The sequence below is a fragment of the Colias croceus genome, chromosome 2 (assembly GCF_905220415.1).
Source record: "Colias croceus chromosome 2, ilColCroc2.1".
Taxonomy (NCBI): Eukaryota; Metazoa; Arthropoda; class Insecta; order Lepidoptera; family Pieridae; genus Colias; species Colias croceus.
Genome location: NC_059538.1, coordinates 4901913 through 4927617, shown reverse-complemented (window position 1 = coordinate 4927617; position 25705 = coordinate 4901913). Strand labels below are relative to the sequence as shown.

Below are 25705 nucleotides of genomic sequence, written 5' to 3'. Positions count from 1 at the left end.
TTTCATTGTAAATTTGTATTGCTTTTAAATCTGTGTTGTTGTAGTTACATGGAATTCATTGCTTTTGTGTAACTATTGCGGCTGTATAATGCATTGGAAATGTTTAAAATAAACGCAACATGTAGACAGTTTAATATCACATTAAAAAAGAATTTGACATTTTCTCCGTTTTCTGTCTTTCACATTCCAATTATTTGACCGAAGAGTACAAACAAAGGTGCCCTCGATTTACACATTAATTACAAATACATATTTATAAGTTTGTAAGTGCAAGATATTTTTAGATAGACACCACAGAGAACATTTAAATATATTCTTTATTACAGAGGTAACTACTTGAGCGCAAGCGAATAATGCCACTCATAAGCACCAATAAAAAAAGAATGATGGTGTATATGTACCATTCACAAACTAAAAATTTATGTATTGATCCAACTAATAAAAATTAAATAAAAACTAATAAAAAAGACTCTCAAAAAGGATTTTTCACCCAAATGGCTAAGAATCTCCGAGAGAAAACAATGATTGACACTAACTACCACTAATTTTGTATCTTTTAAAATTTATTTTGCTCGTAAAACGAATATTTTTTTAGTTATGTTAAAAAAATTATATGTACTTTAAAAAAGTCATAAATCCTTCTCTTTGATAAGGATGATGAATATGGAATAACATATATGTATGAAGTAAAGTGATACTGATAAAACACAAGGAATATTTCTAGATTTCTCTAGAAGTTAACTTGAGGTCGGTAATGTTTTTGGAACTTGTTATTCTTCATAGACATCTTCATTTGCCACTTGGCCTGCACCCTCTTCATGAAATGAATGTCACGAGCTTTTCTGTAAGATAGAATGAACATCATTATAGACTTACAGTAAAGGTATTAAGTATCTATAACGCGTTTCATTAAAGAAACGAATCTTAATGGCGTCGCTTATCATTCCCTCTTGCTTACACAAGGCCGTACGGTTTGCAAAAAATAGGGTAAAGTAAAATCACTAAAATGTATTTGATTTTCCCTATAATCGTTTTTATCATACAATTACAATTATGTATTTGCGATAGTAAATAATATTTTATTGGAATTTGATATAATATGTTCTTTGGGAAACGTTGTTCAGTTCATGGGCTCATTACAAGTATTATGGGGATTTTATTGCATTCTGTATAAGTAATTATGATAATTCATATAAATACACAAATACCATTACAAACGAGTTTTGTCAACAAACAAATTAAAATAATTATCCAGTTATGTTATTTTTATTTTCTTTTTTGCTGACCCTACCATATGCCAATGTCATTGTGTCTTTGGCCGCCATTAAAGATTCGTTTCTTTAATGAAACGCGTTATACTATAATCATACTGTTAAGTGTTAAAACAATACAATATAAAATCGGTTGATTTTCAGCATTGTAAGAACTAATATTTGTATGATGAAATGAATACTTCATTTAATTCTAGTTATAAAAGTGTGACGGAAATTACTGATGAATGAATTATACTATCTTTGTTGACGGCATAATATAAAACTTTCCTTCGGCAAAAATAATAACATACAGCTGATAAAGAAGTAAACAACACATAATTTATAGGCAGGACAAAGCAGAAAAATTAAGAGCTAATTAGTTATGTTGTTACATGTACAATTTAATTTTATATTGTATTTCAAGCATACCATGCTAGAATCACGTATTAAAATTTATTTAAAACTAGATTTCCGCCCGCGGCTTCGCCCGCGTTTGCAAAGGAAAACCCGCATAGTTCCCGTTCCCGTGGGATTTCCTGGATAAAACCTGTCCTATGTGTTAATCCAAGTTACCCTCTATATGTGTGCTAAATTTCATTGTAATCGGTTCAGTAGTTTTTACGTGAAAGAGTAACAAACATCCATACATCCATACAAACTTTCGCATTTATAATATTAGTAGGATATGCTTATTGCATTTGTTTTGCCTGAGTTTAGGATAAATAAACCTATTATGTATATTTCAAGTCTTTTTTCATGATTCTTAATAGATATTATTTCTCAGTTGATAATCCTCAACAGCAAGTTAAAATTAACCATCCATACTAATATTATAAATTCGAAAGTAACTCTGTCTGTCTGTCTGTTACTCAATCACGCCTAAACTACTGAACCAATTTGCATGAAATTTGGTATAGAGATATTTTGATTCCCGAGAAAGGACATAGGCTACCTTTTATTGCGAAATATGTAACCCGGGCGAAGCCGGGGCGGACCACTAGTTGACTATAAAGAAAACACATACTTAGCAGCGGCAGCCTGTTCTTTAGGCGCCCATCCCAACGCGCGGTAAACACCCAACAAATGATGCAGTTTTCGTTGTGACTTCTTCACCACAACTTGGCTGGTCTCAGGCAGGTTTTGTTTATAGTACCTAAAATGATTAAAAAATATATTTTGAAAAATTTATATAATACACACAACCTCTTTCTTTTACGTTTATTTCAAAACATTTTCCATGAAAATGGCTGAAAATAATTCAATTTGCTAAAAGTTGCATTGAAAAATGATAAATGATCGGCAATGTTTGCTGCTGTTACGGTGATTATGAAAAAACCTCCACAATGACGGCCAATCATAGACATTAAGGCCCTCTACAGTATTGTGATTGCCTCTGCCCATTGTGAAGAGGACCTATAAGCTAGTTTTGAATATAATACATGGAGCATGGACCTAAAGATAAGCAAGAACAAAATCATATAAATACAATTACCTCAACAAGGACCTATGTCCTATAACTACGCCAGATGGCAATACCAGTTGGAAATTATCACCATCCAGCATGGTTGGATCTGCTGCTGGCTCATCAACTTCCATGTCTTCATCACCTTCCTCATGATCAGGGTAGGACGCACTGCGGATGTTATGTGTAAGTTTAGAGACAGTGAGATTTCATTTCATACTGCATATTGCATACCCCATTATTTGTATATAGTCGAGCCAATTTAATAGGCAACATTTGACGTCTATCAATTTTATCTTCGAAGAGAGGTAACCTGCTTAAAAACATCGATTAAAGTGAATTAATCGATACGGACTTGAAACATTTGTCAATCGAATTTATTAATTTATGATGATTTTTATTCACAAGTAATCAATGCATTCGATTCTAGATGTCAGATTTCGATTTTTAGAGTAACATCTCTGGTATTTAAAAAGAAAAAAGGTTTATTGACACAAAATTGTAGCGACGTCAGTTCTTCAATTCAGAAATTGTTTATTATGTTTAGACTGGTTTATCAGTAAAATGAAATCTTAAAATTACTTGTATCGGTCATTATTATTATAAATATGTAATCGTAATTGAAAAAAGTTAAGCAAATGTGCAGTTCCTTAGATTACAAAATAAAGTACAGATGGAGCATGACAACCGCCCGTCGCCCTTGTCAAAGAAAATACGAAATCAAAAACAAATACGTCGCTGCACCAGTGCTATAGCGCATATAGTGTCATGCAATACGTCAAAAAGGGTTTGCAATTTTAGTAAAAAAATGCCGTCTTGTGATAATAAAACGCTGAAAAATTTGTTCCCGAAAACAAAAAAAAAGATAAAACATCGTTTCACAGGTTTTCTGTAGATTATTTGGCTGATTTATTTCTTTAATACGAATAATAATTTTACAGATATGAAGGAATACAAAACTTCAACGTATGTTGCCAGTATTTTGAAAATGAATTTGCCATTTTTATTGGTAAAACGGTAAAATGGTTAAAAGATCTTCAGGGTAATGCTGTTGGATTTTTCGATCGTGAATGTGATTATTTGTATAGTGCACTAAAGGTTCATGATAATTATTAGATTATTTTAATAAGCATAATACATTATTTTGTTACTTTTATAAAGCTTAAAAACGTCAGAGTCGTTTTCGCTAGCGATTTAATTTATGTGAACTCCATGATAGATATGATGAAAATAAAATGTCCCGTATTCTCGACTAAAAACTACCGCTATTCGTATTCATATATTATGAAAAATAAAAAATAATATAATTATTATAGTTATTATTGAAACTTTTTTTATGTAATTTAATTATTTTGTCCATATATAACTTTAGTAGGCAGGTTCTTTATGTAATAAAAGAATTTAAATAAAAATTAAAACTTGACTTCTCATTTATGTATATAGCCTACGTCACTACCGCCACTAACTTAATAATTCAGATCATTGCAATGAAACCTCACAACTCAAAATCGGTCCAACGGTTTATACTGCAGGGCGTGTCAAAGAAATATTATACATACATACATAAACTCGAAAAACATAACCCTCTTTTTTCCGTAGTCGGGGAAAAATTTGGGAAATTTTTCAATATCTGGCAACATTACACGCACACAGAAGCACCGTGTACGTACAGTGCAGCGGCGAAATGACAGCACACATAGCTTTATTGAAAATGACGATAAATTATTCGGTTTAGTTCGGCAACGCTCCATCTGTCTTTTATTTTGTAATCTAAGTGCAGTTCTAACAAAACGAAATATCATGTTATTCTATGTCGTCGTTACTAGGTTACGTTGTTGAATTTTGTTGAACTGTCAAATGTTGCCTATTAAAATGGCTCTACTATAGTAATTTTAAATCTATACTAATATTATCAAGCTGAACAGTTTGTTTGAATGCACTAATCTCGGGAACTACTGGTCCAATTTGAAAAATTCTTTAGGTCTTAGATAGCTCATTTATGGAGGAAGGTTATAGGGTATATATCATCCCGCTACAACCAACAGGAGTGGAGCCACGGGGGTGAAACCGCGCGGAGCAGCTAGTCTACTATAATAACCTAAAGCTCATGTGTATGTGTATATTTAAACACAATTTTAAGAAACACAAAGCACAACAAGTGTGTGATACTATAAGTTGTTATGTGTGTGGTAATTGTTAAAATATGTAATGACGATTTGTAAGTGCTTCCTAAGTCTAATTGAATATATAAATGTTTGAGTTTGAGTTTAAGGTGAAAATTAAGCTGATATAATAATTTATACACAGATATGTCTCTCTGAATCATTAATAAACAACTTTAAAAAATATTATGCAATATACAAAAACAAAGCAACAAAGTTTATATTAATAATATTACCATTATTATTTTGTCCTTTCTAAAAATGTATCAGCTGTTCTTATAGTTATTACTGATTCCAATATACAGTACTTATAAATATTATTTTCACAGATTTTATAAATTCTTTTATTTACAAGAAATATAACAAATTTGATATAATTATTGAAGTATTTACCTATAGTCATAATAATCAGAATATTCAGCTAAAGCAATGCCCTCATGTAACATTTTACAATGTCCCTTGTCAAGCATGTGCGCCTGAGCTGCTTCCATTGAGTAAAATGTTCTGCCAGCATCATTGCACCATAAGCACATGAATCCTTGAGAAATCTAGAAATTATTTGTAAATTACAATAAAGTCTTAAGAATTATGCCAATTGATTGTATTTTGCCAAATGGAAATATATTTTTGAGAGTAAGTATATTTCATTGGTTAATTCTGTAGCATTAACCACTTACTTTTTCTCCAAGATACAAGAGCAGCCCTTTTATGTCAGTGCAATATTCAACATCTGGTATAAAGAAGGAGTGGGTTATTGACATGTGCTTCAGATTTTTGACCATATTTTTACTGTGATGACCACAGAACAAACAGTCACGGGGTTTTATAAGTGAATCACTGCCTTGGATTCTACATTCTTCCCACTCATCAGAATCAAGCTGTAAAAATTAATAATTATTAGAATTATCACATAAATAATTTATAGAATTTACTAAAAGTAATCTCATTTCACTTCACCTCTTCAATTTCTGAGTCAGTTTCAATGTCAAGATCATCAGACCCTACAACATCTTTAACAACAACAAATTTTTCTCGTTGCAAGAGCTTATCAGCTTCAATTTTTTCGAAACTATTTGAATCAGATTGACTCTCCTCTTCTTCCTTCTTTTGAATTGGTTTTTCATTGGGCACATAATTCTGTTCAGCTTGTTTGTGCTTCTTGCTGTTCAAGTGATTATTGTACGCATTTTTCGTATTGAACAATTTTGAGCAACATTTGCAATAAACGGATTCGTCGCAATTCTCATTTTGAACTTGTTCCCTATGTTCTTTTGCCCTCAATTCAAATTCATCCAATGTCACTGGTGGAATACCTGCGACTTTTCTCTTCAAATTGTACCTGTGCCAGTCTAGTTTATAATGTTCACGCTGCAAATCTGCAGACTTAAACAGCACCTGGCAAGTGATACACGTGAATGTGTCAGGCATTATAAGTTCCTTAGAAGGTTTTTGCGTTACATAAATTATAACAGAAAACTGAACACTTGATTGTGAATTTGAAAGAGTTACAAGAACAGATGATTGTAAATTTTATAGAACACACTTCTTTGTAGTGTGAAATCTTGGTGAAATCAGAAAGAAAATCAGAATTCAGAAATGTCTGTCTTATCAATTGTCATTGTCAAGTGTCAGCTGTCATTTCATTTCACATTCACAGATTGATAATTGAGACATGAAACCCTAGTAGAGTAACCCTAAATCCTAATCGTTCGAATCCCGAATCCTTTTCGAATCTCTGTTACGGTCAATACGGTGCGGTGGTATTAAACCACTAACCAAGTTCTTTAATTATTTTGCACACATAATTAAGGAGTCCATTTTTAGATTTAATTATATAACATTTTTTTCTATAATGGTAATGAAATATAATGTACCTACCTACCTATATTATGATTTCCCAGGTCATTGACTTTATCATTGACATTTGATTTGATATTTGACGGATAACGGATTAAGTGCCGTAACGTGTTGCAGGATTAATAATTTATATTTCATAAATATTTTGATCAATAATTTTGAGTGCTCCATAATTTGTGTACAAATAATTAAACTAGAATCGTTTTACACTTAAAAATAGAGACAAAGTGGCAAGTGAAAACTTATAAATAATTAGGTTTAGGAACATTTATGTATCAATAGTAATTAAAGTAACTAAACAATAATTGTGAACACATAGAATACCTACCTATCAATTTCTCTTTTTAGAAATATCTTACCACATTTGTGCATAAAATGTTGGAAACAGATGAAGTTGACGTGGATCTTTTCACACCTGCACCTGGGTATATATATTAAAAAACTTGATTTCAAACTTTAATTGTTATGTACTCATTTTGTATTTTTTTTTTATATTTTACTTTTTATTTAAGAACTTCGTTGGCTTCGATATTCAATGCGAATCAAATTGAACCGGACAAGGAAAACACTACATTAAAGTATGTTCCACAAACACCAGCACAGCCTCCGCAGGAACCAACATCAGAAAAACCTAAAAGTGCCTCAGTCACCAACTGCATTTTTGCAACTGCCATTTCAGGATATGAATGGTACTGAATTTCTTTATATGTAACAAATACAATTTTACTTCTAGTTCATGTTTGTATGTTTGCTAGCTTTTTCAGTGATTAATAGAAATTTTGTATGCACTACTATTATTTCAATAATATTTTTAGCATAGACTTTTGTATGATATTTTCATCATAGATTGGTCATAAATTGTGTTTATCACGGTTTCTATTTCTGTTCAATCAGAATATCTTATACTAGCTGCTTCGCGCGGTTTCACCCCCGTAGCTCCATTCCTGTTGGTCGTAGCGTGATGATATATACCCTATAGGCCTATAGCCTTCCTCGATAAATGAGCTGTCTAAAACCGAAAGAATTTTTCAAATCGGACCAGTAGTTCCCGAGATTAGCACGTTCAAACAAACAAACTCTTCAGCTTTATAATATTAGTATAGATATGTTTAAATCATATTACTTTCTAGTAATTATAATATAATCTTACAATTTGCAGGACAAATGGAACATACAATCTGCATGAGAATTTGGGTTTTGCAATAATTAAATCAGCAACAGATAATACCCATCATTTGTTTATTTATACCTCTGAAAAGCGTACACTTTCCCTTGCAACTATCAATTCCACATTTATTGTCAATGTAAAAAAAGATGTCAGTATATCATATTATGATAATTTTAAAAAGTATTGGCTTATCTGTGCTCCAGCTGCAAAAATAGCCAATATTGTGGATTGCCTTCAAAATATTAATGTAAATATAAAGCATTCCACTGACGAAAATGTAGAGGAAGTTTTAGATGACACAGTGGCTTCTAAAAAAAATGTAGGAAGTGATGGAGATTTATCAAATAGTAAAGATTCTATCTTGAAGAGAATGGCTAATATGGGCCAGTCAGTATTGCCTCAACTAAATAATGTAACAGTTCAATCTACAGATTCAACTGATGAACATGATGATGAAAACAATCTGAACTTTACTAGACATAAACTCACCAAAAATACAGCAAAGCGATCGACAGAGAAAAATTCACATTCTACAAACAATCATTTGGAATCAAATAAGCCTCACCCTCCTGCAAGGCCATTGATTGAAAATTCTACCAGTATTTTGCCACTGAAACAAGAACTTGCCCTTATAAAAAATACTGATCTTAAAGGACCTAGTAACACTCAATATTCGGATTTGAATTCCTATGATATGCATAGTTTCATATCAGAGCAAAGAATAAGCAATACAGAGTTGCGTATCAATGTCAATCGATTGTCTGATAAATTGGAACTATTGACATTGAACAAAGCCTCAGAATTAGAAAAAACGCAATCTACATCAAAGCAACCAATGAATATTGTAGAGAAACTTATAAAAGAATATGAAAGTAAAATTATGATTTATGAAAATTTCATTAAATCTAAAGGATTTGATTGTAGTTTAATATTAGCAAGTCCTAATGAAACAAGTATTCCCAATTCGGAAGATGGTAAAGGAAATGACAATTTACAACTTTTGTGCCAAGAAAAAGACAAGGAAATTGAAGATCTTAAAAATAAACTCCAAATCATAACCGAATCACATGCCACTATATCAGAAAATTATAAAACATTTGAAAGTTTCCTATTAAATGAAATAAATGAACTAAAAAAAGATGTAACTGACAAAAACGATCTCATTACCAAAATGGATACTAATATTCAAGTCTTAATGGAAAATCATAATAAAAATGATATGAATAATAAAATAAAGAAATTGATGAACAACACATATCAAACAATTTCTATGAATTTTAATGATGATGAGAATTATCCAGGTGCAACAGTAAAAACCATTGTTGGGGCAGTTATTAAAAATTCTACACTGGAATCCTTTTATGATAATAATTGTCTTTAGATTATGGCGTATGTACTCAACTCTATTAATATTTGTCATAATTGTTATCTGTATATTAAAGCAATAAAATTGGACTGTAATCTTTGAATAGTATTTTGCATTTTACATTATTAATATTAATAATATTATGCAGGCATGTTCTTAAAGTATGTACCTACAATTAATTTGGTTCACATTAATTATCTATATTCTATACTGTGTTACCATGTGCTCTGTGCACCATGGCGCAAAAACCGGTTCGAGTGAGAGCGTTTTTCGTTCCAACTTGTCTCTTTCTAACTGGATGGCCATGGCTCAACAAAATAAGAGACAAATTTCTTGAAAATCGAGAGGGTAAATGTGCAGTACATATTATATTGATTTATGCTATCTAATATAATGTATGTAAAAATAAACTAAAACATTTTGTACGTATATTGTACAGTAAATATGGAAACCAGTTATAATTTTCATTCATAGCTTAATAATACAATTTTTATCCTAGCCTTATCTCTTACATGCTCGAGGATTTCGCTTTTAAGTCTTAAATTTAAATATTTTTCACCCAAGATAATTCATGAAATGGTGCAAAGTCAAACAAAATTCATGGTCACCCCAACCACCATTTCTACAAAAACATCATTATATTATTGTATCTCGGAGCAATTAACTAGCCTTCCTCCGAGTATTGTATTGTCAAAACGTTAGACAAGGACCATTTCCTTTTGGGAGACCTCTCGCTTGGAGAGTTTTTGGTTACATTCCGCATAAAAGGAAAAAGCAATCAGCATATAGCAATAGATCATATTTTTATCAAGACAAATATTTTTGGTGTACAGTCTAGTTAATAGTATAATAAAACGTCTTTGGACTTTGGTTACCACAAAACAAAATTAATTATTATATAGTTGTTCGCCTTCACAGTCTCGGACAACATCAAGGGCAGAAGCAGTACTTAATTCAAATACTTTGATGTGCTGGTTTCTCCAAAATACGTTAGCATGGTTTAGGCGTGCTTGAGATACAATCATATTAGGTATGAATGTTTGTAATAAAAAATGTCGTACATAAATTTTTATTTAAGTAGCATTCACAGAGCAAGTAATATATATAGTATGTACAAGAGTATGTAGTAGCATTAGTAGATAAAAATATAAAACGTATATAGCAAATGATTACATCCAACATAATGTTGTGACGTGATGGCTTGTGGTTATGGCCTCGGATTGAAATTATTAAGTCGGGGTTCGAGACTCTGGAGTTACTAGTTATTTTTCTGTGCTCTGGGCAAGTGTGCGAGAATAAATGATATTTCAGTTACTTGCAGCCTTAGATCATTAAGTAACTTGCAGCACATAATATCCATACTTAATATTATAAATGCGAAAGTAACTCTGCCTGTCTGTCTGTTACTCAATCACGCCTAAACTACTGAACCAATTTGCATGAAATTTGGTATGGAGAAATTTGGATACCCGAGAAAGGACATTGGCTACCTATTATTACGAAATATGTACCACGGGCGAAGCCGGGGCGGACCACTAGTATATGTATATTTTATAGAAGGAACATATTACATCAGAGTATACTTACGGCCACCTTTAGGCTGTGCATTAGGGCACAACTCTTGAGAGTATATTTATGTTCCTTGGGGCACAAGAAAGGTTATAATCGTTCTAATCATGTAATAGAGAGAATATTATACGAAAAAGGGGCAATAGGGCAAAACAAGGTCTGCTGGGGCAGCTCGCTATAATTTTTTTTATAATAAAAATATTTAAATTTATATATTAAAAATAATTTTGTTTTAAAATTCCTCAAGAAAAAAACTTTAATAAAAATATTACGAAGTACAGCTTTATTTGATTCATTTCTAAATTCTGTGATATAGAAAAAAAAATCAAATGTCATACAAATTGACCCTTGTCACCACTATATTACTTGCTCTGTGCCTATATTACTTGCTCTGTGCCTTGTCAGTTGTCAAATGATAACTCAAGTCTCAACTCGGACCGAGCGCGGGAAACTTCGAAGTTGGAGGGAGTGTTTCTAAAGCTGATTTAATTTTAATTATTTTTTTCGTAGTCAGAGGTGTTTATTTTGTAAATATTACTTGTATTTATTATATATATTTGTAAATTCATATAGTTTTGTGTATATATTGGTGAGTTTTCTTGTATATATTTTTTAGTATGTAAGAACCCTCGCGGGAGTTTCGGGCGGGAAAATGAACGACCCTCCCTCTTGTGGCAAGTTATGTCACTTTAGAATCAAACAATGAAAGTATACTTTTAGACCCGGAACTAAATAGAAAAAGGCGGCGTAAAAAATTATGAATGATAGCGATACAAATATTAATTCTAGTAATGATTCTTCTTCCTTTATATCAATTAATAATGTAGCAGAAACATCAAACTCAGTTCCACCTAATCCTACAGATAATATTATCCGTGCCAATTATATCCAAACAGATGCTTACCCATATATAGTTCATGTGCAGAGAACTGAAGGTTCTGAGGGAGATGGCTCCACATTGCACCCTATCACATTTGGAAATTTCTTAAAGAAAAACAAAATTCAAAATATTGTTCCTGGCAGTGTTAAGAGAATAGGGAGAAATAGATGTTCTGTTGCGTTTTCAACGTTTTACGATGCAAATGCATTTTTAAATAATAGCAATCTAAATACATTTAAACTAAAAGCTAAAATCCCAACATTTCACATTACAAGAATGGGTTTAGTTAGGGGTGTTCCGAGTGACTGGTCTCCTGAGGAAGTTATAGATAATATATCTGTGCCTTCTGGCTGTGGTAAAATTATTAAAATTAGGCAAATCAATTTTAAAGTAAACATTGATGGATCCAATGTTTGCAAGCCATCCCAATCTGTCATTTTAACCTTCGATGGTCAAGTCCTACCCCAAAAAATATACATGTGTTATAATGCATTACCGGTTGATTTGTATATTTTCCCAACAATTCAATGTTTTAACTGTTGCCGATATGGCCATACAAAAAATATTTGTAGATCGAAACCTCGTTGTTATAAATGTGGTCTAGATCATTCAGGTGAGACATGCACTGTTGAGGAAGATTGCGCACAGTGTATTACATGTTCTGGCTTTCACTACGCAACAAATAAAGTCTGTCCAGAATTTAATAGACAAAGGAACATTAAAATTTCAATGGCTCAGCAGAATATATCATATGCTGAAGCAAGTAAATTACATCCACAAATTTCTAAATCTTTTACAGATATATTACAGTCAACCCCAACTGTACATCTCACATCAAATAAAACAAATTTATTACATGCTGGCACTCAGAGGTCATCATATAAAAAGACAGTAGGTAGCTTTAAAACCACGATCTCCACCTAAAACACGTGTGGGATATGATAGAGCTTCGCATGAAGCCCTCATAAAGGAATATCAGATCCCAGCTCCTGATAATGGTTGCGCAATTCAGCCTAGTAGTGACCAGTCTCCTAATAATGTCATATTAGATTTATTATCAACTTTAATAGAAGCTTTACATCAAAACAATATCTTAAAACCGTCCAACGTTGCTCAGTTAAACAATGTGCTCAAAAATTTCGGTAATAATAATGGATTCAAATATAATTCAGTGGAACTGTAGAAGTATTATCCCTAAAAAAACGGAACTAATACATCTTATAAATAAATATAAACCTTTGGTAATTGCCTTAAACTTAAATGAAACATGGTTAAAACCAAATACATTTTTTCGTATTCCTGGCTATCACCACAGATTAGAGAACATAGAGAATAGTTACTATCACTTTGCTATCACTGTAGTTCGTAGTTATACATCCTTCCTCTATGATCACTGTTTACGTGATGACAGGAGTGATGGATATGGTGGGGTTGCGCTTTTATTAAAAAATACATTGCTATACAAAAAAATAAATTTTTTCAACAATAATCAGTCTTGTAAGTTATTGCTCTGAGCTTGAAGTCTCTGTAATATAAGAGAGCATTTAAAAAATAAAACAATAATTATGAATTGTGTACATCGTGAACTTTTTAATTTATATCAAACTCATATGAGTTGATTAAGTTAATTTCCAAATTTAGGTTATCTAAATGAGAGTTAAAAAAGGAATAGAATTAATTTTGTCGAGCAACTCATGTGTTTGTATTAACAAATTATAATCATGGATAATTTGGCTGATTCAATTAACCAATACAGAAATCAAGTAAGTACGGTGTATTGCAAAAACAATAAATTTTAGTTTTATAATGGAAATAAAATATGAATCTATTGTTTACCAAATTTTAAAAGGTACCTACATAGGTACTTACCTACATCTACATGTCTATTATTGATATAAAAACTCTGTATTTTAGTTACTTATTGTAAAGCAAAGCCTGGAAACAAACAATAATCCAGAGGAGCATACTTCTTTATTAGAATTACAATCAGAATTGCAGCAGCTAATTGATTTAACAGAAGAAAGTTTGAATGCTCAACGTCAACAGGAAGCTGAAGAGAATTCTTTACAACCACAAAATGATGAAAGCCAGAATGAATTGGACAGTGAATACGCACTATTTATGGTATTAAAATTTTAACATAATTACTATTAAAATTAAAATTTTCTGTGCATTATACATTTGTTTTTGTCTCACAATTTAACAGCAAGAAATGGCACAGAGTGGAGCTTATGAAAAAGACAAAAGTCAAGACACAACTGAAAAATCAGCAGAAAACAGCCAAAATGATGATAGTGATATTGAGGTAAATAATGTTAATTATTATTTAGTGTTTAACTTAGTTGTGAAAATAAGTTATACTTAAATTTATCAGGCTTAATGTAATATAATTAATTTAAAAGGCATTATGTGCATTCTCTCTATCTTATCTGATATTGAAATATTCATTTGAAGATTTCCTAACTGTTTATTGTACTAGGTACCTAGCTGGAATCCACAGCATTATTTATGTGGTATCTAGCCTTACTATCAAATTTCATACAGATTCTATCAGCTGTTTTTGCATTTTGTCTTGCTAATTATAAGTTCAAACAATACTATTATAAAGATATATAATTTCAGGATGAGTTAGCCACTCTTCTTGGTATGAAGTGTGCTGTATACCACACTCACTCATGGGGAGGACAACCAAGTCTACACAATGCAATGGTCAGTGCTGTCTTGCCTCGGCAAGATGAAGATCAATTTAGTGACTTACAAGTATGTTGATTCTATCATTTTATTCAAAAAGTACATGTTTTAAAGATAATAAATAATCATAAGGTGAATTTTCTTCTATTGGTGGATAATTAATTTTTCCGGAAATTACAAAACTATCAAAAAATTTTTCATGACATTTTTAGTACATCAAACTACCAAAAATTAGCATATACTTTCATACAGTTCAGGCTTAATTTTTTTAATACTAGCTGTTCCCCGCGATAACACCCGCATTGCTCCGCTCCTGTTGGTCTTAGTGTGATGATATATAGCCTATAGCCTTCCTCGATAAATGGGCTATCTTACACCGAAAGAATTTTTCAAATCGGACCAGTAGTTCCCGAGATTAGCGCGTTCAAACAAACAAACAAACAAACTCTTCAGCTTTATAATATTAGTATAGATAAGACAAATATTTCTAGGTACGAGTTTTATTTACACACCCCACTCATACAGAGATGTTGCCATGTCCATATTACTTAAGTGGTGAATGCAAATTTGACGATGAAAAATGTAGGTGAGTTTAGTGTAATAAGTATCAATTAGTATAAATGTTTATTGTATTTCTTATATAAGGTTCACATTTTTAATGGAATTATTTCTATTTGTACCTATGATATATAAAAGAGCTAGATACGTTACCCGCTCTCTATTTTGGCAAGAAAAAACTCAGGTAAGTGCCCGAGTTTCACTTAGTCACGCACCATTCAGCGTCGTGGCTGGACGTTCTTTTTGTATTTTAATCGGCAGTTGTTATTACGAAGTACATGAGTGAGACATGTATTATGTCTCGTGCGTGAGAGTGAAAGAGAGAACAACTGTATTGGTGATAATGCGTTAGTAAGTAGGTATGTATTAATTACGCTGTTTTTACTGCAATGATGTTGGCGTATGCCGCGTCTACTAGTATAATAGGTCATTGATTTGTACCTAATTTAAAACTGATAATTATATTTCAGATACTCCCATGGTGCCGTAGCACAATTGTCAGAGTTAAAAGAAGCTATAGAACCCAAATATGATACACTCAAAGCAGGAAGTAGAATATTATTGAAGCTTAAAGCACCTGATGATGAGGTATGTAATGAACAAATGTTATGTTATTTGTATCTACAGTTAATACTGTACTGTAATAGAAATGCTGTTATGTTATGTAGTTATATAAACAGTTTGGAAATTTTCGATGGGCCCTGGAGTAAGGGCCTTTGAAAGTACTTTAAATACTGAAGTTAGTTAATTTTACTGAAAGCATACATTCTTTAATTTTTAAAAAGAAATAGAACTGCATTTAAAGATTTTGGAAAAATTTCTTTCTTCGACAGGGAATCGACAACCACACCACAACTAAAAATAAAAAAAAAATTGCTCTTACAAATAGAACTATCATGGAATTGAACATTTTTATTGCATAGCCTATTAAAGCCTTCCTTGATTAAAATGGGCTATCTAACTTTAAGCAGTATCTCAGTTATGATATTATTACATGTTATTTTTATATTTCAGGATGTGAGTGTAGCAAAGAAGTCCACAGAAAAATATCACTTATGGCATAGAGCTGTAGTGACCAGTGTCGATCTAGAGAACAGATTGTGTGTCGCAAAGTTAGAGCAAGGTGCGAAAACGGGAGAAAAGAGAAAGGCAGCGGTTGAAGAATATCATGTGCACTTTGAAGAGCTGTTTCCCTTAAACAGTCAGTATTTACTTTTTCCACATTTATATTTTTAAGTAGATCAGCAGGGGATTAATATTTTTTTTTTGGAAAACGTTTTTTCTTACACAACTTTTTATACTTTTTACTGATTAAACTTTCCAAGACAAGTAGTCAAGACTACATCAAAATTTCAAACAAAAATCAGTTAAATTGTATCAGTGGTATTTCAGGTTTTAGAAAAACAAATTGAACAGCATTAAAAATTGAAATATAATTTAATAAATATATAATGGTATTAAATAAAGAACCCCACATTGTTTTAGACGATGATGACGATAGCAGTGACTCAGATGATAGTATAAGTGATACAGAGTACCCAGAAATGAAAATTGCTAGACCAGAAACAGAACAAGAGTTGATTCTTGATAAGAGTCTGCAGAATAACGCTCCCGCTATGGGAGAGTGGGAGAAACACACTAGAGTGAGTATGTATTACTTTTATTAATTAATTGTTCATAAGTCATAAGAATAGGCTTTATCTGTAACTTTAAACAAACATTTTATTTAGCTGGATGTGACTTTAAACTAATATGGAGTCAATGTTTTTTTTTTATAAATAAAACTAGCATACCGCCCGCGGCTTCGCCTACTTTGTCTAAAACCTAATAAATTATATACTAAAACCTTCCTCTTGAATCATTCCATCTATTAAAAAAAACGCATCAAAATCCGTTGCGTAGTTTTAAAGATTTAAGCATACAAAGGGACATAGGACAGAAAGCGACTTTGTTTTATACTATGTAGTGATAATACGTATCATGATCTTATTACAGACAAGTTAAATGAGTGCTTAAAATGTTAATATACTTTTCGAAACTTCTGCTTCTTCGACGTGTCCGTTTTCGCAATATGTTTTCCTTCCCGAGCTGCCCGTAGCAGTAGCTGTGATATTATAACACAAAAGGGCATCAATCAACGCAATGCAATATAATCTCTATATTCAAATAAAGGCGTTAATATAGGCGCAGATTTCATTTAGTTTATAAATTAATAAATAAAAATGTAAATTTAATCTTAATAATAATATAATCTTTATGTATAAATTATTTTGATTAATATTATCAGATAATTTTTAATACCTATTATATAATGAGCACCACTTACCTTGAAAAGGGAGGGTTGCAGGCCTACGATACAAGCTGTTTTAGTGAAGGCCTGCAGGTCATATTGTCTTTTAATCATAGAATAGAATAGAATAGAATAGAAACACATTTATTCCCAAAAAATGATACAGTACATTAAATTACAGACAACACTTATAACTAAAAAAAAAAGTATAACATTACATGTAGACGTAATAATATTATATTATATCTGTATCACCTCAGGGAAAGGGATTACTGACTCAGCATAAATGTTACAGCAGAGGCTGTAACGCTGTTATTCTGTCAGCACCATATTAAATAAAGAGTCGAGTGACTGTAAAGAGTATTCTAATTGTAATGTAGCGATTACGGACTAAATTATGGTATATATATTATAAAGTATGAAAGTTTTGATGTCAAAAGTAAGAATGTACATAGTTTGCCAGTCAGGTCCTATTATAATATCGTTGTATATTTTTATGTTTGATTAATTTAAGATAATGATTTCTATGTATTTAATGTTATATTTAAAGTGAATAAATGATTATGATTATGATTGTAGGGCATAGGGTCGAAGCTAATGCTAGCGATGGGGTACGTGCCGGGCGCGGGGCTGGGCGCGGGCGGCGCGGGGCGCGTGCAGCCGGTTGAGGCGCGCGTGCTGCCGCGCGGCTCCAGCCTCGACCACTGCCTCGCGCTCACTGAGCGGGCTGGTACACAGGACCCGTTGAAGGCAACTACTACATATTTATTACTACACTTTATTGATAAGTCATCGTACATAGATGATACACCAACATTCTATTAAAAACTAGTAAAAATCTAACTCCTGTAGTACATAGTAATCAATATGAAAAGTTATTTTTGTTTGAAAATGAATTTATTTATTTTGTTTCAGGTTGAACAGCGACTAAAAAGGTTACAAAAGAAGGAAGAAGAAAGAAATAAGCGAGCCTACGAGAGAGAAAAAGAAAGAGAACGCCGTAACGTTTTTAACTTCCTCAACAAAACCTTAGGCGACGGTGCTGAAAAATCGGAGCCAACCACAACTACTTGCATAGATATTAAACAGTCTTCTAGTAAAGATTTAAATATAGAACAATTTAAAATAGAAGAAGATAGCAGAAAAATAGAAAATGAAATTATTAAATTAAGGAATACACTCTGCAAATATCCTGCGGGAACAAACGGTAACCGAAATATCACTAATCAAATAGCAGAAAAGAACAAAGAGTTGGCAGCATTAAAGCAAAAGGGACAACAGATAACAAGGGAACAAAAACTCAGAAAAGATAAACAAAAATTGACCATGTTCTGATTTTCTAGGTGATGAGTTTGATATTTCATATTGCACTAATCTAACGAACTACTGATTTAAATTGTAAATGAATTTTAGTGCTACATTTTATAATATATAATAAAAGGATTGAGCTGTTTGTAGCTAAAAAAAATATTAAGTCTTAAATATTACCACGCGAATAAAATCACGCGCACATCTAGCAATATGTAACTGCGAATATGGAATTATTAATTACATTATCGAAATGTTACTGTTTATAAAGCTAAATATTTAGGTTTACGTATTACGTATAAGTAATAATATTAATAATTTCAATGATACTGATCAAGAAGCTTATATCTAATACACTGGAGATTTCGGTATGAACATTGACGTGTAAGGGCGCATGTGCACTACAAGGAATTTTACTGTCCGGCATTCCGATTTTTTACGGTCCGGTTTGGCATGAAAAAACCGATGAATTGGCTTGTGCACCTGTCCGTCTTTACTCGGATCAGTGCGCGGTACAGTTCAAGGAAGTTTGGCGGTATAATGCTATCATAAATGATTGTTTTTGCATTTTACAAGAAACGAGTAAAAAATATAGAAGATGAAATATTCTAAATAGATAAATATAATAAGCTATTCCCACTTGAACTTTAACTTACCAACACTTACCTACTGAGATAATAATGAATATAAAAATAACAATACCGACTTTTCAAATCACATTGCCAGCTAAAAGGAAGTAAAACAAGAGCTTGCTCAGTGTTGCCACCTCAGAATTTTCCTTTTACCCTAAATTTGGCCCTTTTATGATTTTTTTACAGTAAGTATTTATGATAAATCAAAACATCTTACTTTACTTTTTAACGTTTTATTTTTTCTTAATCTACGCATTCTTAATCTAGCATTTCCAAACATTCTTGGAATGTATCCATCGTCTGGACTTCTATGTCATCTGCAGTCATTTTCTTCTTGAAATCGTACATTTCATTCGAAAACTTTTTCAACATTGCGTCAGTCGGTTTAAATGTGACGCAAGACGTATAATTTCTTTTTAAGCTGTACCTCACCATCATTAAGTGTTGCAACATTTCTACAGATAATCTATTTCGAAGCTTATTTTTTATGATTGAATAAATGGAGAAAGCTCTTTCCACCGTTGCATTTGATAGTGGCATTGACAACACAGCCAAAGCAAATTTTGAGATGGCAGCAAACCTCTTAATTCCTCCTGCATCTAAATCGGTATTAACCTCGGCCCAAAATGAAACGCTGGACGACGTGTTCCTCCATTCTTTGTGATGCAAATTGGTTTTAATGGTACCATTCAGATTCGGCTTCGGTCTTACTGCCATAAACCTTTCGAACATTTGCAGAAAATTTGTCAGATCAGGTTTCACTTGCGAGGTGGCAATTTGTGGGGTCAGCAGTGATACAGACTTCAATATATGAATGTGCTCAGGAGTTCTACTTTGCACCTCTGAGCACAAAGTGACCATAAAGTTTCTGCATCGGTCACGTAGTTCGCACGCTTCGTTTTGATTTACTTCCCGCAATAGGACCTCAGTGTCATGTCCTAGGTTAATAGCACTTGTGTGCATCATATATTGTTTGAAGTCAAATGTTATTAAATCTTTGTCACTCAATTTCTCAAGCTGTGCGGGTACAACCAGTTTTTGTAGCAAACCTCTTAATAACAAATAAACGTCCTCCAGTAATTTCACAGATTCTACATTTTCACTCTGAAATAACATGTTCAGTCGTTCTTTCAAAAACATCAAGTAGCCTTTAAACACAGGACATTTCATTATGTCATGCAACTTTTCTGCCATGTAACATCTGTCTTCTCTCTTTGAGAGTAAAAACAACAGTTGCAACTCTTCCCATTGATCCAGGATTGTAGTAATGGCATTGTATCGTGCTAACCATCGAGTTCCGCAGAAACCTGCAATTTTCTTTGGATTCCTACTATTATTCATTACTTCGAATAGATCCCTGTATGCATCCAGACGTTTAGCACTGTAGGAAAACCAGTTGTGTGTTTCACGTAGTAGAAACTCAAGTTGACGTGGTAGACTTTCCGCCGCCTTTTCTGCACACAAATGCAAGGAGTGACTTGAACATTTTATTACTATCAGATCAGGTATTTTTTGCTTCAAAAGAGCAGCAAGGGAATGATTTCTTCCTATCATTACATTAGTTCCATCTAAACCTATCCCAACTAACATTTCGACGCGAAGTTCATCTTCTTGCAGAGTGGAGCAGACTAAATTGTACAGAGATGTAGCGTCGCAATCTGTAACTTTGACGATTCTATAAAAGGTTGTAACCACATCACCCTTCTTCTTTGAAAAAAAGAGAATCATCATACATAACACCTTTATGGTAGTTATGTCGGTAGTCTCATCTACAATTATAGAATAAGGAGAGTTTCCAATTTCTTCCAGTAGGTCTTGAAACATACATGGACCCAGAATATTTTTTATTAACATAGTGCATTTGCAGTTCTATGCAGTTTTATATTATTTAAGATTTCGGACTTGGGGTCAAGTTTGGGGAGCATTTCACCCAAATGGTCAACATTTGTTGTTGAAGAATGTTCGACAATGTATGCAGCTATCTTCAATTCAGCAATTTTCCTTTCATCTGGTACTAACTTTTTAAAAATGTTATTTGTTTACGAGATTTTGCTGTTTTACTAAAAGAAACAGTTCTTTCATGTTTTTTACTCTGAGCGTGATATAGAAGGCTCTTTTTATGCGGGACTAAGGATACATGACAGTATTTGCAGTATGCATTAATTTCTCCAGCAGGATCCGGAGCAATCCTATCTAAAAAAAATGGTTTAATATAAACTAGCAAATTTTCCCCATATTTGGGTAAATGTCATTTACTTGGTAACACTGAGCCGAGACCGAATGTGAAATTATGGCCGCGGTCCGAATCACGATTATAGTGCCCACAGCACGCTCAAATGTAGGCCCTGTGAGCGTCGTGCACTATAGTCGTGATTCGGACCGCGGCCTATGATTGATGTAAATTATGTCGTTTTATTTGTGTAAAAATCTTCTGCAATAGTTCTTTTCTGGTCAAGTTTAGTTCTGTAGGCGATAGATGGCGATAGAAGGCGATAGATGGCGCGCGGTGTGTCCCTTAAGACACATAAAACTGAAAGAATAGAATAAATTCGATTGCTCAGGCGGGTCACGAGTGGCTGAGTTGGTTAGGCATCCGCCCCGGAATGGCGCGAAGGATGTGGGTTCGAGTCTCGCCTCGTGATCGAATTTTTTCTATTCTTTATAAATTTAGATTTGATATTATTAATTACTACATAATATTATTTAGATGTGCTATTTATTAACTAGGTTCGATGTCGGTGCACGGGCTTAATACACACACGGTACAAAACGTGACAAAAAATTATCCTGATATCATTAAAAATTTAGAAATTTACCCTCTACATGTCGAATCGTTGTTTCTTCTTTTCGTCGGGAAACATTCTGGCACGCACGGTTCATATTCAAATTAATGTAAATAATTGGTAACGTGGCCTGTTGATATGATTTTTTTGTGATTACTTAGTGAATACATGAGCAAGCAAAAAACATTTATTTTATATTTTTATGTGCACAGGAAATACCCAATTATCATTACTTTTGGATCAACCTACATTTATTATGAAAGATTTTAGCTTTTTCTTTCTTTTTTTGGTTTTCTGCTTTAATTACTTCGCAAATTTGAAGGGAAGTTCATTTAGAAACTGTAAATAGATCTCCTCATTGTATTGCACAATGAGGACATCACTTCGAAAATCTGCTATAAATACAAAATGTATGGGAAATAAAATGTATGGGAGCGTTTAATGTAACATTTTTGGATATTTCTCGTTTTATTTTTAAAAATTTATTATGGCCATTTTACTCATTAGGTTAAGTACTTTCGATATCAGTTTAAAGTTTTTTGGTATCTGCAATAGTTACGGAATAATCGCTTGTGCACACTTAATGATTACACCCTGTATATTAACGTATTTAGAAAGAATGGATCCATAAAGTTCTCTTATTGGTCTGGTAAATAAGCTGATACGCAAATAATTCAAGATGAATGGATCATGGTAGCGTATTACAACATGTCACCCTACTGGGAAGGAGTAGAAGCATCCGAAAAGTTTACAAAACATTACAAAAATCATGTGATAGTATGGACAATACAATATAGGGTAAATTTCTAAATTTTTAATGATATCAGGATAATTTTTTGTCACGTTTTGTGATCATGGACGTTACCCGAGTTCACCATGTTGATGCTGAAACCAAAAAACAATCAATGTCCTGGATGCGAGCTTCCAAAGTGACGATGAAGAAATTCAAAGTGAAAATCAGTAGGTTAGATTAAAGCGGTAGTTTTTTGGGACGCTGAAGGAATAATTATGGTGGAATATTTTAAAAAGGTAGCCACTTTATTGGGCTCTTACTAAACAGACCAAATCAAAAGATTGCGGTAGGATAGTAAGGAAAAGAGACATGGCAAACTGCGGACCTGAACGGTGTTTCTCCAAGACAACGCACCAAATCACAAAGCGTCAGTTGCGATGGCTGCCATTCAAAAATCGGCATTCCAAAGGCTTGAACACCTACCCTATTTTTTGGATCTAGCTCCTATTTACTTTTATCTCTTTCCTCGGCACAGGAAACACTTTTTTAGCAATAAATTATTTTAAGACGACAGCGAAGTGATGGCTGCGTGGAGGGGTTTTTGTGGATGAAGTCAAAGTTTTTTTTAAGTTTAGGAAAAAAATATTGAAGTATACTTTCTAGTAAGAAGACTATCTAGAGAACTACATAATTATTATAACTCTAATGACCTTGTTTAATATTGATTATCATTACTTTTGGATCAACCCATGTACATGGGATATTCGTATCTCATACTAAATGTATGGGAGGGTTTCAAGTTAATTTTTTAGATATTTCTCGTTTTATTTTTAAAAATTTATCATGGCCATTTTACTCATTAGGTTAAATACTTTCGATATCAGTTTAAAGTTTTTTGATATCTGTAATAGTTACGGAATAATCGCCTGTGCACACTTAACGATTACACCCTGTATAGTATAGCTTCATGACAGATTTTATCTGAGGATTAGGGTTTATAACTGTCAATTTGGGTCTAATCATCTTTTCTGGAGTGGATGATCCTATGTAAGGATCAAAAGGTCCTCTTGAACTCAATGCACCCTTTCCTTCTGTTTTCAATTTATACGAAGTCTTGACTACAATACAGTCTTTCTTTAAGGTTTTGTCGACATCGTCGTAATTTTCTATTTTAACTTGTTCACAAGGTACTGGACTTGTAATCCCAGTGATAGGAAATCCCCAAGTTGCTTCTCGTAACCATTGAGCAGCTTTGAAAGTGTAGGGGATCGAAGAGAGAGCCTTTTCCAATAGATGTGTTCCTTGGACTGGCAGCTCGGATCTTGTTAGTCTTCTCTTGAGTACATCAATTGCTTCTGCATCTTTGAACTTCCCGAGAGAAAAGATGGTCTCTGTCCTGTTTGGATCTTCATTGATCATTCTATTTATTGTCTGTAAATTGGAAAAACTTCAAATTAATTGCAACTGGACACCTTCGTTTGAGTTTCTCAAGATTTCATGTGCTAGGTTTGCAACGTAAGGCCTCATTGTCGTTAAGATACTACAGAGTGATTCTAAATCTGTTCTATCTGCCCAAGCAATCGGATTACCTTTGGATTTGTTACATATGTTGGTAAGAATTCTTCAATTAATTCTCTCGCTTTTCTTACAAAATTCGGCATTCCTAGTATATTCAGACTGTATATGTCTTCAACCAGTTTAACAGGGTCGTGGTTCATCTTGGTTCTACAGGGAATCAAATGTAATATATGATTGTATATTTTGGGACTTGTTCTTCTAACAACTTCTAAGACCTTTAACCAAATCGTTAGAGGGTCTGGACAACCTCTTTGGCAATGTTGATACATATTAGAGAGAGGTAGTCCTCCCAAGATAGAGGGGATGTTCATGAGTGCACACAACTTATCTGTTTCTCTTGTTTTTAGGTCCAAGATACCCTTTCTTTTTATTGTGTTCCCTAATTCTAGAGAATATAAGAGGAACGGAATTATCGGGGAGACATAATTTCGAGACATATTTTCGGTAGTAGTCGACACCCCTGTTATTAAAGACTGTAATGATGGAAATCCCTCATTTATATCAGGAATCATCCTGTTAAGTCTTTTCAAACTGTCATCTATTCTTATTGATTTGTAATAACGCACTTTAGAATATTCAAACAAATTTTGAGAGTACCAGGTTTCTTGAAGTTTCAGAGAGAGACCTGCTGAGCGAAAAATTATTAATCATGGCTGTTTAGAAGCAGCTTTATATAAAAAAATGAGGTTGTCCTTGCTGCTCTGCTTTCAATCTGATATGGATTATCTGATTGTCACCTTGACCCATTATCTCTCCTTGAATATTACATTCTTCAAGAGCAATCTTTATTATCATTATTGTAGTCAGAGTCCAGGCCTTCTGTCTCATTCCTTCAAAACCACCATATTGATTATAATGGCAGTAATCTCCAGCTAGAGGTTCTCCATCAGGTCCTATCTCAGGTGGGGTCAATCGAGAACTGAGTAATACCATACACCTATTGAACCAAAGATGGGAGTCGGAGTATAGGTTCTTCCTTCCGTGAAGCTCATCTAATTCTTGAAACAAATACTTATTCAAGTCATGACGATTCAGTTGATTCCAAGAACTCAAATCTAAGTTAAGGTTTGCATGCCCCTTTTCCTTTATGTGAGAGGCTACTTTATCCATTCTTTTAGCAACTTCTAACTCTGTGTTTGTCATCGTTTGTTCTCTGACATATGGCAATACATTATCACTTAAAGACTTTTCCATACAGACTTGCATTAACCTCATCTCGTAAGTCTGCTTACAAAAAACTCTTCCTTTAATATTTAATTCTCTCTCCTTTCGACAAAGCTGAACTATATCATCTCTCAGGTGGTTGTAAAAGGAGTTCTCTTGATCCAGTATTTTTTTAGCTAGTCCTCCTTCATCTCCTCAAACTCAAACTCAAACTCAGGCTGCGTGGCTAGTGTTGGAGGGATTTGTTATGA

At 33.0% G+C, this 25705-nt stretch overlaps 4 protein-coding genes and 1 pseudogene across 4 annotated transcripts; 2 read left to right on the top strand and 3 right to left on the bottom strand.

The window, feature by feature from the left end:
- On the bottom strand, window positions 1-10367 carry LOC123699538 (zinc finger protein 622). Its single transcript, XM_045646513.1, has 7 exons — window positions 10354-10367; window positions 5835-6310; window positions 5555-5755; window positions 5271-5425; window positions 2746-2886; window positions 2278-2406; window positions 1-842 (listed from the first exon to the last, which is right to left on the bottom strand). Exons 2-7 carry the CDS (start codon window positions 6303-6305, stop codon window positions 731-733), a joined length of 1209 nt encoding a protein of 402 aa, XP_045502469.1. The 5' UTR covers window positions 6306-6310; window positions 10354-10367; the 3' UTR covers window positions 1-730.
- On the top strand, window positions 6828-9371 carry LOC123699440. Its single transcript, XM_045646372.1, has 3 exons — window positions 6828-7159; window positions 7247-7423; window positions 7894-9371. Exons 1-3 carry the CDS (start codon window positions 7110-7112, stop codon window positions 9281-9283), a joined length of 1617 nt encoding a protein of 538 aa, XP_045502328.1. The 5' UTR covers window positions 6828-7109; the 3' UTR covers window positions 9284-9371.
- Window positions 10368-13226: 2859 nt separating the features above from the next.
- Window positions 13227-20129, top strand: LOC123699429 (zinc finger CCCH-type with G patch domain-containing protein). The gene is made up of 10 exons (XM_045646361.1): window positions 13227-13480; window positions 13632-13841; window positions 13924-14022; window positions 14340-14477; window positions 14900-14994; window positions 15437-15554; window positions 15981-16167; window positions 16452-16609; window positions 17836-18006; window positions 18172-20129. The coding sequence occupies exons 1-10, from the start codon at window positions 13439-13441 to the stop codon at window positions 18589-18591; spliced, it is 1638 nt and encodes a 545-aa protein (XP_045502317.1). The 5' UTR covers window positions 13227-13438; the 3' UTR covers window positions 18592-20129.
- On the bottom strand, window positions 19455-20924 carry LOC123699895. The gene has a single exon (XM_045646944.1). The coding sequence runs from the start codon at window positions 20922-20924 to the stop codon at window positions 19455-19457; it is 1470 nt and encodes a 489-aa protein (XP_045502900.1).
- A 2724-nt stretch (window positions 20925-23648) lies between these two features.
- On the bottom strand, window positions 23649-25466 carry LOC123699890 (annotated as a pseudogene).
- Window positions 25467-25705: the final 239 nt, after the last annotated feature.